Source organism: Pseudonaja textilis, chromosome 2 (genome assembly GCF_049901715.1).
Source record: "Pseudonaja textilis isolate UNSWEBS1 chromosome 2, rPseTex1.2, whole genome shotgun sequence".
In the NCBI taxonomy this organism is placed as follows: domain Eukaryota; kingdom Metazoa; phylum Chordata; class Lepidosauria; order Squamata; family Elapidae; genus Pseudonaja; species Pseudonaja textilis.
Window position 1 is genome coordinate 15,354,107 of NC_141991.1, and position 19,178 is coordinate 15,373,284.

The 19,178-nt window shown below is 41.6% G+C and overlaps 1 protein-coding gene across 2 annotated transcripts in view; it reads right to left on the bottom strand.

Moving 5' to 3' along the window:
* Positions 1-19,178, bottom strand: part of LOC113449077 (von Willebrand factor A domain-containing protein 7-like) — a 52,897-nt gene extending 33,719 nt beyond the window's left edge. For both annotated transcript variants that reach the window (XM_026720036.2, XM_026720037.2), the window contains exons 1-7: positions 18,864-19,178; positions 14,391-14,510; positions 8,800-8,979; positions 5,458-5,533; positions 3,345-3,436; positions 2,493-2,657; positions 1,317-1,526 (exon numbers count right to left, since the gene is read on the bottom strand). In XM_026720036.2, coding sequence (XP_026575821.2) covers positions 1,317-1,526; positions 2,493-2,657; positions 3,345-3,436; positions 5,458-5,533; positions 8,800-8,979; positions 14,391-14,510; positions 18,864-19,104 — 1,084 coding nt within the window. In that variant the 5' untranslated portion in view covers positions 19,105-19,178. The remainder of the gene's footprint in view (positions 1-1,316; positions 1,527-2,492; positions 2,658-3,344; positions 3,437-5,457; positions 5,534-8,799; positions 8,980-14,390; positions 14,511-18,863) is intronic.

Below are 19,178 nucleotides of genomic sequence, written 5' to 3' on the forward strand. Positions count from 1 at the left end.
TATTAGTTTTTCAAAATATAAAATACAAAGCAAAGTAAAAGAGTAGTGGGAAACTGCTATTTTTTATTTTGAAAACCAATACAATCGTGCATTTTTACTATTGATTTATAAACCTCATGACCTTAATTGAAGATCTGCTATGCTCTTTCTCCTTCAGTTTCAAATGCAAACATTCTCAAAAAGACCAACTATTAACTTCCCCATTTAAGGGAAGAATTCAAGTTTGCAATCCTCCTCCTGATTATTTCCCTCATTTCTCTCCTTCCTCTGCATTAAGCGGTAACAAATAATTTAGACATCGGGAGAGTTTTGTGAACTCTTGGTTCCATGGGTGGGATTCAAAATTCCCAGGAACCAGTTCGCTGCCCAGTTGCTGGGTGGGCATGGCCATGGTGGGTGTGACCTATTGGAACTTCTGGGAGGGCCATTTTTTGCCTCCCCAAGGGTCTGGAAGCTCCTGGGACTCTGGGAGGGAAGCCCACTGGAAGCCAGAAACAGGGCCATTTCCGGACTTCCGGAAGATCCCCGTGGACCCTGCACTTACCTATATTAAAAATGGGCTGTGTGGAGACTCCTGGGAGGGGCAGGATGGGGTGGGCGGGGCAGCTGGTCTCTTGAAATACTGGTTCGGCGAACCAGATGAAAACTTAACATCCAGTTCATCCAAACCAGTCCAAACCGGGAGAATCCCACCCCTGCTTGGTTCACTTTCCACTGAAGGATGATCTGTCATTTTAACACTAGTCAGCCCAGTAGAGATGTAATTGCTCCTGTTTTTATATTTTTAAAAAAGAAGCTGCATTCCCTATTGTTAAATCACATAACCCTTTCTAGTTGGCCATCACATTGCTTGGATCAGGGGTAGGTTTCTACTGGTTCTGTCCACCTCTGTAGAACTGGTAGCTCTGAAGAGTCGCAGATATAGAACCGGTTCTATGTCTGCTGATGTTTTTGCCCACCTGCCCACCCCAGCTCTTACCTGTCCTTTATTTCCTGATTTTTCAACTTCAGCTGCCGAACGAGGCACAGCTGCAGTTTAAAAAGCAGGAAAAGAGGGCTGTTTCAAAGGCTGCTTCTCTGCATGCAGCATGCTGATGACGATTTACAGGCGTGCGGCTCGCAGCATGCAGGGAAGCACATCATAAATTACCAAACTTCGTAAATACCGAACCGGTAGTTAACCCTGTCATATCCCCCCCCGCCCCCAGCTTGGATACTTGAGGGGGGGGGAAATACTGAGCAAAAGAAGGAGGGCAATTCCAGCCTAAAAGGGATAATAAATCAGAAGGAATCACAGTTTTCTACCTCCTCCTTACCAGGGTCATTAAATGGCACAAGAATGTAATTAAAAGGTGCATCCGGTGAGCCAGAATAAGTACGGAGGAGTTCGATGCATTTGGTTTTGACTTGACTGATATCATCTGACATGCTGCCGGTAGTGTCCACCACAAAGGCGAGGGAATAACCATCCAGGTTGAAAAACCTCTTAAAAGTAATGTCTCCCACGTTACTTAAGAGGCCGAAACCTGAATAAATAAAAGAACAGAACAGAATCACAGAGAAAACTAAGGATAATAATGACGTGTCATGTAAAATAAAATAGGAGGTAAGATGAAAATGGAAACAATAGGGAAAACTTATGTATGGATGAAATGATATTGATATTGAATTAATGAACTGAAATATGAAATGTAAACTTATTTAAAGATGGGTGAAGTGGATAATGATATGAGTTAATATTATATAAGATTAATGGAAATGAAAGCATGACTATGCACAAGTGTTATAACGTGGGAACATATTGCTCATGTGGAAAGATGTATAAAATTTTTAAAAATAAACTATTTAACTAGCACAGTGTATCTATTTTACTGAGTGTAAGTTACAAAAATGTGTATCCCTAACGGGTAGTCCTCGACTTACTACCACAAGTGAGCCCAACATTTCTGTTGCTTAGCGAGACATTTGTTAAGTGAGTTCTGCCCCACTGTACAGTTGTCAAGTGAATCACTACAGTTGTTAAGTGAGTAAGATGGCTGCTAAGTGAATTTGGCTTCCCCATTGATTCAAGGTGATGACCCCAAGACATTGGAACCTGTCATAAATATGAGTCAGTTGCCAAGCGTCTCAATTTTGATCACATAATGATGGGAATGCTGAGATGGCCATAAGTGTGATAAATGGTCGTAGGTCACTTTTTTCGATGGTATTGTAATTTTGAATGGTCACTAAATGAACTGTTGTAAGTCGAGGACCGCCTGCATTTTTACACATCGATTGAATATCCAGAGAATGGCTATCCGACACCTGTAATTGACACCAGGTTGAGGATTAACCAGGTTATTCTAAGAAGCACGCCAAGCCTTTTTATCTCGGGCAGAACAGGGATCAGAGACATTTTCTAGCAGGTCATTCAAATAGGGATGGAGGGGGGCTTTACAAATGTGATAAATAACTAAATAAAAAGAAATAAACCTAGGACACCGCCTTACCATCTCCCACAAAAAAGCTCTTGGTTGCTTCGATGGCTAATTCTGCTGCTTTCTGATGCAAGCTATAGTGTGGCGAAAGTTCGGGATTAGACGTCTCCTTATTGATGCCACCAGTGATAGGGAACATTTCAGTCACATCATATTTCCCTCCATGTCCACATTTGCCTATAATGCAGAAAAAAGAAAGAAAAGGCACAAATACCTTGGCATATCAAAGACAAATGTACAGTCTCTGATAACGCTTACTATGTTAGCTCATGTGGTTAGAACGCTGGATTGGAGGTTAGCGATGCGATGTTCGAAACCTGAGAGTGGCTGCATGTCGGGGTGAGCTCCTGTCACTTGCTCCAGCTGCTTGCGGAAATATGAATGGAGCTCCCAGGTGGGTCCCTCAAGCAATGGTCGTGTCACCGGCTAATCCTTTCAGTCTGGGAGCTCCTTAAACAGTGCCTCCTACATGAATGCTATGGGACTCCTACATTTTACTGTCATGTACGCAAAGTATGTTACCAGATACACCTTATCAACTTGAAGATATGTGGGCTTCAACTCCCAGAATTTCCCAACTAGCATGCTGGGTGGAGAATTCTGGAGTTGAAATCCACACATTTTCAAGTTGCTGAGATTGAGCAGCGGTGAGATAGATCTTTAGGTTAGCATATTGCTAAGACTGTTGTTAAAAGCTTAGCTCAAAATAATTTGAAAGGACTCCATTGCCAATTTTTATTGTAAATATTAATGTCTTGATCCAAGGGCCAGCTCAGCATATAGAAATGATTAGTCCCCTTCTGTTTGTTTGGAACACAGAAGAAGAACTGATGAAAGTATTTAGCAGGCACAGGTGATTTTTACCTGGTAGCTTCCTCTTGCAGGAAATTGATACTTTATATCCACTTGTAAGCATGTCTTTCACCAGGAGGTTGTTCTCACACTGGAACAGGGTCCTGTTAAACAAAGAGTTTGGTATGTGGGATTCGTGAACTTAAATTTGACCGAAATCAGCAATCTATCCTGAACCCTATTTTATAAACATGCTGAAAATAACAGAAATCATTAATTTTAGATGTGTTAGATGTGTTTGTAGGTTTGTTGCTCTGTGCCTATCACTAGAACAGGGGTGTTAAACTCAAAGCCTGGGGCCCTGATCTGGCCCGCGGGGTGCTTAGATCTGGTCCACAGGGCCACCCTGGAAACTGGCCTGGGGTGCCTCTGCCAGTGAAAACAGCGATCACAAAGGCCTCATATGGCCCTCCCAAGCTCAGTTTTTGCTGGCAGAGGGTTGCGGGAGGCCATCACAGCTGAAAACGGAGCTCGGGAGCCCATTTTTACTGGCAGAGCCCACAGGTGTCACAGGTGCCTCCCAACATGAGTGATGTCATGCCACCCAGCCCTGCCCCCCCTCCCCACCCCCCCAGCCCCCCTGAGGTCAAACACAACCCTGATGCAGCCCTCAGTGAAATCGAGTTTGACACCCCAGCACTAGAACAATGCAAATCTTTCAGACTGATGTGTCAGAGAAGTGTGCACAGGTAGTTCTCCCTTAACCATGGAAATTGGGGCCGGAGATTCTGTCACAAAGCAATGTGGTTGTAAAGTAATGTCACATGACCATGCTGACTTATGATGGCAGTTGTGGCCATCCACAACTTATCATCCTTAGAAGAATCCTATGCAGTTGCAGGGGCCTCCAGTCACCCGATCATCATTTGTGACTTCCTGCTGACTTCCCCATTGACTTTGCTTATCGGAAGATGGCAGGGGAGGTTGCAAATGGTGACTGGAGGATGCTGTGATGTCATTATTGTGAGCCAGTTGCCAGGCACCCAAATCATAGTCCTTCCTTTTTTAAAAAAAAAACAAACTTGCATGTGAAAATGAGAATTTTGGAGAGAAAAATAAGTGAAGCCCCGTTCCCTAATTGTAATACTTTTCCACGGTCACAAAAAAATTCATATGAAGACCAATTTAGATAAGCCATAAGGGTAGTCCTTGACTTGCAGCCATTCATTTAGTGACTGTTTAAAGTTATAATGGCACTGATAAGAGTGACTGATGAACTTTTTTTTCACATTTATGATTGTTGCAGCATCCCTGTGGTCATGGGATCAAAATTCAGATGCTATGTAAATGTGAAAAATGGTCCTCGCTCTTATCAGTACCATTGTAACTTTGAATGGTCACTAAACAAATGTTGTAAGTCAAGGACTACCTGTAATTCTTGTTTAGCAACTCACTTGCTTAGTCAGTGGCAGTTAGGAAAGTGATAAAAATCTAACTTTGCAACTAGTTCTCGCATTTATGCAGGTCTATAAAGCAAATTCCAGCTGAAGTGAAAATCAGAGGTGCTGTTTCTGTTTTGGTTAGCAACTGCTTTGTTTAACCATTAAATTGCTAGTTCTGTCTGTGGTCGCTAAATGCGAACTACTTCTATTTGATTTATTTACAGGTGAAGATCAACTTTACAACCCATTGTATAAAATAAGCCTTTGAATTCACTGGTAGCCTCACATTGCAGTGAACAAGGACACACATTCAATTTTACAGCAACTCAGATTGTTGGGGGAGCAGGCACAAAAACAGCCAGTGAAGGGATTGAAGCCTGGGAAACAGACTCCTTGTCAGTCAACCTGCTGATTTATCACTAGCCTATTAAAGAGTTAGAAGGCAAGGGCTGGGCAGCACAAACAAACGATAGCTAATGATTTAAAAGCCAGCCATCAACACAACCCAATCAACATCTAAAAAAGTCACGTACAACAGGTATTATAAATACCACACACACAGAGAACAGCACACACACTGCTAGAGAGAAGTTCCGTGAAGATGGACACAAGTCTGAAAGCTCAGAATACAGAACCAACCCAGGTTGGATCTTGCGACATTATTCTGGGACACACCTATTTGCCTTCATTCATGAAAGTAAGCCTTTGGGTTTTTTTTTAGATGAGCCCATTTGTGGATTTACCTTGATATCCTTTTACAGTTATCACATGTCTTCTTCGAAACTGGTGCAGTGGGAATGACAGGACTACTTTGATTTACTGAGGGAAACATAAAAAGAAGAAAGATTCTCTTTAGACGTAGCTGAACTCCTCTAAAATCTGAAATTGCTCCAATCTGACATTCAGAATTTGGATGGTACTGGGAGGGTTCTTACCAAACTGCCGGTAGGGTGGCTGGCCATAAAACACACAAATATTAGAAGGCAAACCAGGGAAGCTGACATTAATTAGGCCAAAAACAAGACAGAAGGAAGGTTGGAGGTCCAGCAAAGGCAGGTCACAAAATACAATAAGGTCTTTATTTCACATAACTACCAATGATGCTCAAAAGTGCATGAACATACACACACATACACGCACACACCACCTTTCAAGTGCAAGACTCAGCTGGAGAAGCTACTATTTTTAGAAGATTTTGCCAGGTTTGCAAGGCAGGTCAAACTATGGGATTAATGCTACAAAGGTCAAATATTACTTTTACTGTCAAGCTATGGTAACCAAATTTTGAAAGCCTGAATGTGCTCTCCTTTCCCTCCATTTATCACCTTGTCTGAGGTGTTTGCCCTCATTACATTCTTGGTCTAGGATCAAGCCCCTCTTATCTGACTATTGTCTTGGTAGTGGCTGTTCCTTTTGTCCTTCAAGGTCACTCCCTCTGCCCTGTACAAATTTATATCCCCACTGTTGTACAGTCTAGGGAGAAATCCATCACTCCCTCCTTACATAGAACTCTGATCATGACCATAATTTATTCCATAACTTTGGCAATTTCTTCATCTTCTAATGTTTTGTCTTTAGGAATTTCTGGGTCAGGGGTCATGTTTGATCTCCACCCAATTATGTGTTAATGACCATATTCAAAAATTTTGTGAATTTTTTGGTTGGAACCTGTTGTGGCTCCGGGCTTGGATTCAGCTCCTGTAATTGATATGAGTTCAAGTGAAGAGGTCATCGCAAAAAAATATGAGCCGGCCTGGCTTACTGATTGGACTGATAACCAGGATGAGGAGATGGACGTGACAAAGGACGACAGACCTGATGTATTAGAATTGTCAGGACCTTTGACCTCCTCTGGTTCCTTATCTGATCAACAGCCAGGAATGGCTGACAGGGAAGTTTTGAGAGAGTCTTCTAGTGGAGATGAGAACTTGGAAAATTTGTGGTTAAATGTAAAAAATAGAAGACGGTTGAAAAGGCAAAATCAGCTGGAGCAAATGAGAAGAGCAAGTCAGTAAATTAGCACATTGCCTCAATGAGTATAAAAGGACACAGCTGGGCTGGTACATTTTGCCAGGAACAAAAATGACTATTTGACTGAGGACATTACAGCAAGGAGCTCTGAGACTGGAGATTTATTGCCAGGATTGGTTTGCCGGACAGAGTAAAGATTTATGCTGTGGTTTCTGCCAGCCGTTATCTTGTAAGACTTCTTTCCGTTTGATTTAATTGTGAAACGGCTGCTTTCTGTTTTGTTCGTTTGAATTTCGAAGGGGAGTCATAACAGGAACCCAAGTTGGTCATGGTCAGAAGCCTTCATGACCAGAGGTTCTACAGTATTTTCCCCAGCACAGCAACTATGTGAAGTGGGTTGGGCTCAAAGCCACCGAACTGGCTTCTGTGCCTAAGGGAGGATAAAAAAAACATGGTCCCCTGCATTCCAGTCTAGCACTTTAACCACTATACCAAAGTATAGATTTCTAATTTCAATTGACCCCTGATGTATTCTTTGAAATAAAACTGATGCAGGAGTATAGTGACTCCTGCTTTAACGCACATGACTACACACACACACAGATGCACACATGCACACACAAACCCAAAACATCTGATTGGAAGTCTCCTTCCAAATGAGCTCAACTCCCTTTCGCTTTGTAGAGATATTACTGCATTTATTTTGGCAACACTATAGACAGTGTGGGGGGGATTCAAACAGTGTAACAACCAGTTCAGCGAGCACGTGATTTGCACGCACACATGTGCTTTGCGCACACACGCACCGAATGTGTGATTTGCGTGCACGCGCAGTGTTTGGAAGTCACCCATTTTCAGCTCCAAAACTTACCTTCTACGGCAGCCCCGGTAAATAAAACAGCTGATTCGCACGGCAATCCGCAGTGCTGCACGAATCAGCTGAGCTGCAAAACATGGAAATAAAGAACTGATCGCCGGAAACTACCAGTTCTCCTGAACCGGTCTGAATCGGCTAAACCCCACCCTTGACTATAGAAGTAGTTTGCTATGCCTTTTTCTAAGACCTGCTTTGTTTTCCTAAGCAAGTATGTGTGTTTGTGTGCATGTGTGTGTACATGCATAGGTACAAACATGCAAGAATGTGTGTGAATGTGTGTGAAAAACAGTCATAAGTCAAGCTCGGTGACCAGGGAAGCCTCGTCATGAACATAGGTATGTATGAAGACATCAAAACCCAGAAACTTTTCATTGAATACTTCTACCAGAAGTTGACCTAATTAATATATATATATATGGAAAGATGGACTAAATATTACAATAATAAATAAATGAAAATAGAACCAGAGTTTTTTGAAGTTTGGTGGGAGGGGAATTGATATGTATGTATTTTTTTCCAATAGCAAAACCACTTAGACTTATATACGACCCCATAATGCTTTACACCACTCTCTGGGTGGTTTACAATGTCAGCATAGCATCTATCTACCCTAACAATCTGGGTTCTTATTTTACCAACTGTGGAAGGACGGAAGGCTGAATCAGCCTCGAGCCCATCAGGATTGAACTCCCGGCTGTGGGCAGAGTAAGCCTGCAATACTGCACTCTAACCACTACACCATCGGGGTTTCTGGTGCCTTTTATGTCCTTGGGACTAGCCTTTGCCCTTTATAGCTGGCCATGAAAATCTGAACTGGTCTCCAAGGCATCAACAAAATGGCAGACTGGGAATCCAGAGCACATTCATTGGATCAACGTTAGAAAATGTTCTGCGGTAATACCAACCATGATGAATTTTTGGAACCTGTGTTCTTTTCCCCAAAGCTTAATAAGAAGCCTGACATCTTTTACAGTCTTCTATACAGACGTAATAACAAAGGGAGGACTTTGTAATTTTGACTATATAGAAAAGTAGAAAAAAACCTATCCCAAATAGGGCAATACTGGGGTTATTTGCAGTGTGTGTGTGTCTGTGTGTGTATTTATAAAAAAAAATCAAACAGATAGTCATGGCCACTTGATTATTCCCTTCATCTTGACTTTTTTCAAATGCCCTTCCTTTATGGTCAGCTCTAGGCAGCAGCCACTTCTTTGCTCCCATATTCGTTGTGACTTACACAAGTATTCGTAAGGGCTGCTTTTTTCCATTTCGACCCAGTTGGTGTTGCTGTAGAATTTCTGAACCACGTGAAGGGCTCTTCCAGCATTCTGGCGAGCTGCTTCCAAAGCAGGGGTGTTCACCTCCCCTTTCAGACTGGAAAGCATGGAGTCACCCAGAATTCGAATTTGGTTAATACCTGGGAAAAGATAGCACGAAACTTCTGAAGAGCTGAATGTGAACTTAGTCATCTTCTCTTTACAATCTCTACAGAACAGGAATTGGTTACTACAGATCTCCCACCAAAGGCCATCTCTGCCTGCCTGCCTGCCTGCCTGCCTATATCTATCTATCTATCTATCTATCTATCTATCTATCTATCTATCTATCTATCTATCTATTTATATCTATATCTATTTATTATCTATCTATCTATCTATCTATCTATCTATCTATCTATCTATCATCTATCTATCTATCTATCTACTAATACAACAGAGAAAATGAAAAGAGAGAAATAAAAGAAAAACTAAAAGAAAAAAGGGTAGACGAAACTAGAAAATAAGAGAAAGATATAAGTAAATGGGGGGTGATATTCATTTTTAAATATACATCAACAACAATATATGAGCAGTGTGGCATCTGGGTATCACTGATACAAATAACAATAATATTATTTGTTACATTAGTCAAACTTATGTAATCCTGGTATTAATATATGTGTTTGTTTTAAAGTAGTTATTCAATATTTCAATGTTCCATTTCAATGCCAATCACAATATTATTTGAGCATACATAGTAATGCCATATTTTAACCTCTACTTTTTCCATCTAGTTATTACTTTTATTCTATTATATAAAAATATGTATGCTAATATTCCCCCTATTTCTTATTTCTACCTTTATTCTAGCTTCTAGTCAGGCCACCATTACTAATCGTAGTGTTAATCAGGGGTGGGATCTGACCGGTATAACTACCGGTTCTGTTGCTGTGTGTCGTGCGCGCATGTGCAAGTTGCATGAGTCGCGCGAATCATGGGAGTGCAATTTACCATCTGTTGAGCTGCCCGGACATCTGAGCAGTGCTGTGTGCGGGTGCACAGTGGTTGGAAAAGCACATTTTTCTTGCTTTTTCAACTGCAGCTGTGCCGCGCAAAGCAGCTGAGTTTGAAAAAGCAGGAAATAAAGGTCAGGTAAGAGCCCAGGCAGGTGGGTGGGCCAAAACAGCAGCAGACATAGAACCAGTTCTATGTCTGCTGCTCTTCAGAACTACCGGTTCTACAGAGGTGGATAGAACTGGTAGAATCCCACCCCTGGTGTTAATACACATGTTTTATATTAACATATAGTCCTTAATTTTTTTAGTTATTCAATATTTCAATATGCCATTCTAGTGTCAATTTAAACATACGTAATAATGCTATCTTTCGACCTCTAATCCTTCCATCTAGCTATTGCTTGATATAAAAGTGTGTATTCTTATTTCTATCTCTATCTATCTATCTATCTATCTATCTATCTATCTATCTATCTATCTATCTATCTATCTATCTATCTATCTCTATGCCATAGAGCACTGCACACCAGAACAGCTAGACACAAGGACAGTTTTTTCCCGAAAGCTATCACTCTGCTAAACAAATAATTCCCTCAACACTGTCCAACTATTTACAAAGTCTGAACTACTATTACTGTTAATCTTCTCATCCCTCCTTATTACCCCCACCCCCCCACTTGTCACTGTATGACTGTAACTTTGTCACTTGGATCCTTATTGACTGTTTCCTAGAATGATTTGATTGCTTATTGTACCCTATGACTATCATTAAGTGTTGTACCTTATGATTCTCAACTCTTGATGAATGTATCTTTTCTTTTATGTACACTGAGAGGACATGCACCAAAGAAAAATTCCTTGTGTGTCCAATCACACTTGGCCAATAAAGAATTCTATTCTATTCTATTCTATTCTATTCTATTCTATTCTATTCTATTCTATTCTATTCTATTCTATTCTATTCTGCCTGCCTGCCTGCCTGCCTGGCTGCCTGCCTGGATGCCTGGCTGCCTGTCTATCTATCTATCTATCTATCTATCTATCTATCTATCTATCTATCTATCTATCTATCTATCTATCTATCTATCTAGAACAGAGAAAACAAAAAGAGAGAAATAAAAGAAAAACTAAAAGGAAAAATGATAGACGAAACTAGAAGATAAGAGAAAGATATAAGTAAATGGCTTCTGATATTCTTTTCAACAGCTACATATCTAATTAAAGGGAGTCCTCGACTTGAACAATAGTTTCTTTAGTGACCATTAGAAGTTACGGTGGCACTGAAAAAAGTAACATGACCATTTTCACGTTTTTCTCTTCTTTTTCCTCTCAGCTGATGAGGCTTTTTTCCCCTCCTCTCAACTGATCGTAGGACGCTTTTTTAAAGCTACCAGTTTGGCCCAACCAGTCCAAACCGATAGTATACCACCACTGATTAAAGCCCTTCAGATACCTGGAGACAGTTCTCATATCTCTTTGTACTCCCTTCTCCGGAATGGGGCAACTCACTGCAACTAACTCACCATGGCCAACTTGCTGGGTGACAATTCAACAATTCGATTTAATTTTTTATAATAGTTAAAAAAATATTATGCAATATGGTATAAATGGTATGAATGGTTGGAGTATAGATATAAAAAGGAAGATTAGAGTAATATAACCAATTTAAGAGGCCTTAAGAGGGTAATATGATAGACATATAGAATATAATTTATATAACCTATATAAGACAGAAACAAATATAGATAAGATACAATAGATATGTGTTGTGGAACATTCTTTCACATGTGGTGGTCCTGCACTGAAGCCCAAAGATACTGGCATAGAATTAAAAAAAAGGTTAGAGGAAATAATGGTGGAGCACATTGAATTAAAACCAGAATTCTTCTTACTGGGGATATTTAATAGACAAATTTCTAAAAAAGTCAAATATATAATATTGCACATTCTTACTGCAGCCAGAATAACCTTTGCATAGTGTTGGAAACAGGCAGATATTATAACAGAGGAAATGGTCATTCAGAAGATAACAGCCTGTGCAGAGATGGATAAGTTAAGGAAAAAGAAACATCAGAATATTATAATATTATAAGCTGGGAATACTGGTATGACTGGATAGAACAAAATTAGAAAATATATTAGTAAACAACGTAAAATGTAAAAGAGGTAGTAATTATATATTTGCAATAAGATGTATTTGTAAATATATCACCTATATTGATAACAAACAAGGAATCATGGACTGTTGATAATAGAACTGCTAGTTTTTAATCATTTTCTTTATTCCTTTTTCCTTTTTTTCTGTGTGTTGTGTATGTGTTTGTTTGATATTTTAGTTGTATAATCAACAGTTTGTTAAAAAAATAGATATGTGTTGATGTATGTAAAGAAAAATGTATATAATAGGATTTACTTTTTAGATACCTTTGACTTTAATCACTGATACCTATACTTCTTAATGTGTTTTCATCAATGTTAGCATTGTATCATTATAATGCTGTCTTGTTTCATAAGCTATATTTATATAGCTTATGAAATGTGACTCTTGGTAGCTTCCAATAAAATCATAAAATAACCGTATTAGAGTAAAATTTCAGCAGTCTGCTGTGAAAGTTCTTTAAAAAAACCAGAATACATAAAAAGAGGAGCAATTTAATGCAGCAGTAAAAGTGCTGGCCTAGAAACCATGAAACTGAGAGTTCTAATTCGGCCTTAGGAATGAAAGCTGACTGGATAACAGATAACAGATAATCAGAGTTGGAAGGGACCTTATAGGTCATCTAGTCCAACCCCCCGGCCAAGTGGGAGACCCTACACCATTTCTGACAAATGGCAGTCCAATCTCTTCTTGAAGGTCTCAAGTGGTGGCGCTCCCACAACTTCTGAAGGCAAAGCTGTTCCATTGGTTGATTGTTCTTACTGTCAGAAAGTTTCTCCTTATTTCCAGGTTAAATTTCTCCTTGTTCAGTTTCCATCCATTATTCCTTGTCTGGCCTTCAGATGTTTTGGAAAACAGGTTGACCCTCCCTGTTCTCTATGGCAGCCCCTCAAATATTGGAAGACTGCTATCCTGTCTCCCCTGGTCCTTCTCTTCACTAGACTAGCCATGCCCAGTTCCTGTAACCGTTCTTCATATGTTTTAGTCTCTAGTCCCCTAATCATCCTGGTTGCTCTTCTCTGTACTTTTTCTAGAGTCTCAACATCTTTTTTATAATGTGGTGACCAAAACTGGATGCAGTACTCTAGGTGTGGTGTTACTAAGGCTTTATAGAGTGGTATTAGTACCTCACTTGATCACTTGATAACTTTGGGCCAGGCCTTGTCTCTCAGCCCAACTCCCCTCACAGGGTTGTTGTTGTTGTGGGGAAAGAGGTTGAGTAAGGACTATTAGATATGTTTCCTGGCTCGAGTTGTTTATGAAAAAAAGCAAGATAAAAAAAAAAGTATTCTTGTTCATGAAATCCAAAATCTCTGCTACATGTAAAGTAAAAATTTCCCTCTGCAAATATTGACTTTTATTATTTTTCTAAAGCTCTTTCTTTTAACAGAACTTGGAGGTCAATAACATATGCACACAATAAGAAAGTCATCCCGTCCTTTGTATAACTGACAAGCATTAAACCACAAATGTGCTGACAGCAGGAATGGGAGTGCTGGACAAATATGACAACTTTATCCACTGTGGCTAAATTAAAGCCGAGCATTTTCAGTTTTGAACTAGGGCAAAGGCACGAACTGTAGCCCTTTAAACAGAATTCAAACATGGCCCGTAGTGGGGCATGTTGGGAACTTGAGTTCACCAATATCTGAAATTTCACCAGTGCCCTGCCATTGCTCCAGAGACTGTAGTGAATTCATCAGCTGTTCCAAGTGGGATCAATGATTTCTGGTGAATGAATTGGGCAAAACTATACCTACTAATTAGGGACGTGGCTAAGATGCTGAGCTTGTCGATCAGAAAGGTCGGCAGTTCAGCGGTTTAAATGCCTAGCGCTACGTAGTGGAATTAGCTCCCGTTACTTGTCCCAGCTTCTGCCAACCCAGCAGTTCGAAAGCCTGTAAAAATGCAAGTAGAAAAATAGGGACCACTTTGGTGGGAAGGTAACAGCGTTCTATGCACCTTCGGCATTTAGTCATGCAGGCTACATGACCACGGAGATGTCTTCGGACAGTGCTGGCTCTTCGGCTTTGTAACGGAGCTAAGTAATGCCCCCTAGAGCCAGAAAGGACTAGCTAAGTAACTAACCATGTTCAACCATAAATCATCTGAAAACATGCTGCAATTATCACATTTTATATTTTGTTTTTCCTTTAATCCACTGATTGCTCTCTCTATCCCAGGTTCATAAACTGGACTTAGGTGTGTATCTTTGGATGAAGATTTTTTAAATGGATCGGGCTAGAATGACTGCCTCTGTTAGAATCTTGACCACTGACCAGGTTTGTTACCTGTTTCCATTCAAAGCAGAGTTCCTCTATTTCCTAATACCACCCTCCCTACCACTGAACGTACCCCTCCTTCTAAGCATCAACAACCATAAATCCCATCTTACTTTTGCTGAACTGTTCACAGTAGAAGTAGTAGTCGCTGTTGCCTTTAGATGATTCCACTAGATTATTTCCAGTGACAATTTCCTGGATGGCTTTTATGAATCGGCTGGGAGAGACATCAGCTGTGTATAAAAAAAAGTGGATCAGTTAAAATTGTCCTCAGTAGTAGTAGTAACAATAGTAGCATTCTTCTTGATCTTTCAATCTATCTGGCATATTCAATATACATTCTTTGAAAATCTATCATGTCTGCCTGCCTGCCTGCCTACCTGCCTACCTATCATATCTTTTTATCTTTCTATCTATCTATCATCTATCTATCTATCCATACATCTATCCATCCATCTATTATCTATCATCTATCTATCTATCATCTATCTATCTATCCATCCATCTATCCATCCATTATCTATCTATCATCTATCTATCTATCTATCTATCTATCTATCTATCTATCTATCTATCTATCTATCTTTATTTATTATATATCCCTCTATCATCTCTCTCTCTCTCTCTCTGTATATATAATCCTTCTATCAATTTATCAATCAATCAATCAATCCATCCATCCATCTGTTATCTATCTATCTATCTATCTATCTATCTATCTGTCTGTCTGTCTGTCTGTCTGTCTGTCTCTCTCTCTATCTATCTATCTGTCTATCTATCTATCTCTATCTCTGTCTCTCTATCTGTCTATCTATCTATCTATCTATCTATCTCTCATCCATCATCTCTCTCTCTCTCTCTGTCTCTCTATCTATCATATTCTCTCTCTATATATGATCTCTCTGTTGTCTCTCTTTCTCTCTAAGATTTCTCTAGATCTGGTCTCGAACTCTCTCTCTCTCTCTCTCAGAAACACACATATATATATATATATATATATATAATCCCTCTATCAATTTATCAATCCATCCATCCATCCATCCATCCATCCATCCAACTATCTATCTATCCCTGTATATCTACTTCTCAACTTACAACCACAATTGGGCCCCAAATTTTGTTTGCTAAGCAAGGCAGTTGTTAAATGAATTTGGCTCCATTTTACAACTGTTCTTGCCACAGTTGTTAAGTGAATTGTCCTGTTGACTTTACTTGTCTGAAGGTTGGGAAGGTTACAAACAGTGACCGCGAGACAGTGCAACTTTTAGAAATACATGCTGGTTGCCAGGCTCCCGAATCTTGATCACATGACTACGAGGATGCTGCCACAGTGAGAGGTGTGAAAATCTATCCTAAGTCACTTTTTTCTGTGCTGTTGTAACTTCGAATGGTCACTAAATAAATGGTTTTAAATCTAGGAGCACTTATAGGATTGCCCATCTCATAAGAAAATAACTCTGGGCTGCTTATAACAATTAAAATACAAAACTGCAAACATAAACCAAGCAAAAACTATTTAAAAAAACTGTATAGTCAAAAAGCATATGAAACAAGAAAAGATAAAGTTTCGGTAGGTAAGAGAGCCACCACTATGTTCCCCTGATTTCCTGGCCTGATAGCATACAGCCAGTTCTGGAGGGGTTTGTGCCGCGTTAAGGGAGATGGAGCTAACCTCACTTCCATGGGGTGGAGGGAAGAAGATTCCATAAGGTGGGTGCCATGGTAGGAAGGTCCTGTCTGCTGGGACTTGCCAAGTTCCCTGATAAAGGGGATCCCCAGTTTGCCTTCTCCGATACTCTCAGTCACTCTGGTCCTTTTCCACAAAGGGATTTAAAGATCAAAACCAGCATCTTGAATTGAACCCGGAAGCAAACTGGCAACCGACACAGTTTGCGGAACAGGTGTGTAATGTGTGCCATTCTAGCATGCATTTTGCACCAGCTGAAGCTTTCAGTGATTCTTCAAGGATAGCCCTACATAAAGCACATTCCAGCAGTTCAAATGGGAGGGGACCAGGCTGAGAATGACAGTAAGCAGAGCCCACTGATTCAGGAACGGACGCAACCAGTGGGGTGTGATTCTACCGGTTCAGCCCGGTTTGAGCGAACCGGTTGTTACAGTGATGATTTGGCCCCACTCACCTGCCCCTGCCCTATTCTGTCCTTTATTTCCAGGGTTTTCAGTTCAGCTGTTTGGCATGGCACAGCGGATGGCTGCTCCTCAGGTGAATTTACTCACTGGGACTGCAGCAGAAGGCAAGTTTCAGAGCTGGAGAACCAGCGTTTTTCAAATGCTGCGTGCGTGTGAAATGAGCATTTGGTGTGCGCGTGTGCAGAGTGGGGTCTCCCTGAACCGGTTGTTCCACCGGCTGGATCGCATCCCTGTATGCAACTGGCACACAACAGCTGTGCAAACAACAGCCTCCCAGCCAAAAGTGCCACCTGCTCTTTGAACAGGAGTTGTGAGTCTCCCAAGTACCCCAGATTGTGCCTCTGGGTTTATAGGGGGCAATGCCACCACATCCAGTACAAAAAAAAAATAAATGACACAGTCCTAGAACTGGGATCCACTCAGCCTTGCCAGGGTTCATCTGAAGCCTGTTGTTGGAAAGAGGCCACCTTGGTGTGAGTCAAGCCAAAGCTTCAGAGGGGCCCCTTACATCAAACAGCAAACAGGACTTTTGGAGGAACTATACCGCAGTCCAGCGGAATCCACTGAGGTTCGTTAGTTGCTAATGGGGGGCAGATCAATCTAATGGGTGGTGGAGCTAGCGAATCCCTTGATAATCAGGGTGTGAGGTAACCATGACAACAGGGACACCCAAAGCACCCCCAATATTAGATCTTGGAGCCACTGCTCCAGGGGTGGGCTTCAAAAATTTTAGCAAAGGGTTCTCTGACTGGTTGCTGGGTGAGTGTACCCATGGTGGCTGTGGCCTAATTGGCTTCCTGCACTATGCCAGTGGTGGGGGCGGGGGATTTTTGCCCTCCCCGGGCTCTGGAAGTTTTCTTTGAGCCTCCAGGAGTGGAAAAACGGCCTCCCCATGCTCCAGAGGCTCTCTGGAAGTCGGAAATGGGCCCATTTCTGGTCTTCCCAAACTTCTGGGAGGCCTGTTTTTCTCCCTCTCTGACTCCCCACACGCACCCTGCACTCACTTGCATCAAAAATGGGCCATGTGGGTACTCCTAGGATGGGAGGGGTGGAGTGGACGGGGCCAGCCAGGAGAGGGATTTGGGGGTTCTCTGAACTGCACAGAATCTTAGCGAGGGGCTCTCCCGAATCTCCGTGAACCCCTAGCAGTGCACCTCTGCACTGCTCTGACAGGGACATCAGATCTGTTCCATGTCGGGCTCTGAGATAGGCTCATGGCTGTCATAGTGGTGATGAACTCCCAAGCCACCTCAGGCCCCATCCCTGAGGAAGAAGATTGAACTCCCCAAAGACCACAAGTTTGGGGACCTCCACTGTCAGCCCAGAAATGGAGTCAGTGAGCTCAGGCAAGAAAGCTGCTGGGCAGCAAGGCGAATGGTACAATACCAGTAACCCTGGCTGATTCTTAGATCCCAGCTCAATGATGCAGCGTCCCTGAGGGCCATAAGACAGTGGTTGGTTCTCAACCTGTGGTCCACAGATCCCTGAGGGGCTGTGATGTCATCACAGGGGTCCATCCAAGCTTGAAGAAAAATTGTGATTTCAATCTTGAGTTAAGTCTTGGTGATGGATCTAAAGGGGATCTTGTGGTAAAGAAAAGGTTGAGAACCACTGTCATAAGAGATTCCCCAATGACATTCACCACATCTCCACTCCTGCCCAGGATGTTAGCTGATGCTACATCTGAAACACCGCTGGGCACAGCTTTGAAAGGGCTATCCTAGTTCTAGCCAGGTCTAAGGCTCAAGGAGATAACATTAAAAGATGTCTCCTGAATCCCATTTCCTCTCCCAACCCATCCAATTCAACTCAACTCAATACGACTATAGAGATTCTCAATCATCCGGGTCATGGTTGTCTCAAAGGTGCTTTTTCAAGAGGCAACTGGAATTTCTTGCTTTTTTCTTTGAAGACGTTTTGCTTCTCATCCAAGAAGCTTCTTCAGTTCTGACAGGATAGTGGGTAGGAAGGAATAGAAGTAATCCTTCTATTCCCCACTATCCTGTCAGAGCTGAAGAAGCTTCTTGGATGAGAAGTGAAATGCCTTCAAAAAAAAAAAAACACCCAAGAAAGTCCAGTTGCCTCCTGAAAAAACACCTTTGGGTCAACTCAACATGGAGAACATTTGATAGTATGGAAGAAAAGAGTCTTGAAAGAGTCTAAAAGAGCAATCTAGAATCTGTACAGATTGATCAGTATACCCCAATGTTCCTTCAGATGATGATTCTTTCATGGTCTGAAGGTGAGATGAAGCACTGATAATCACAATTAGCCTTCTGGAAAGATGTGGTTTTGGAGAAAAGTCAGGTATGGGAAGAACAATGCAATTTAGTTGTAGATATGACAAGAGGAGCCAAGGTCTTAGGACCGAGGGCCGGACACTGGGCTTTGGACCAAGACGAATACTTTTGTTTTGGGCCCCAAAACCAGCTCACCTTTGTAATAGGCCTTGAAGAGCCCGGTTGCATTCAATGGATTCATGTTTTCCAGCTCTCCAGGAGTCAGGGCAGGTCTTCCAGGAAGGGGGTTCCTTTCCATGTACCAGGCTACGGCCCGCAGCGCCCCCAATTCCGTGATGTCAGTGTCTGTGAAGTCACTTGAAGAGATCTCCCCTGATTCATGGTTGGGGCGGAATCCGCTCACAATCCCTGCGTAAAAGAGCAAGGAGAGCAGCATGCTTAGCAACACAGCGGCCAGATGACAGAGGAGGAAAGGAGTGTGTTGCCTTGCCTTTCAGCTTCCTTCGCTCT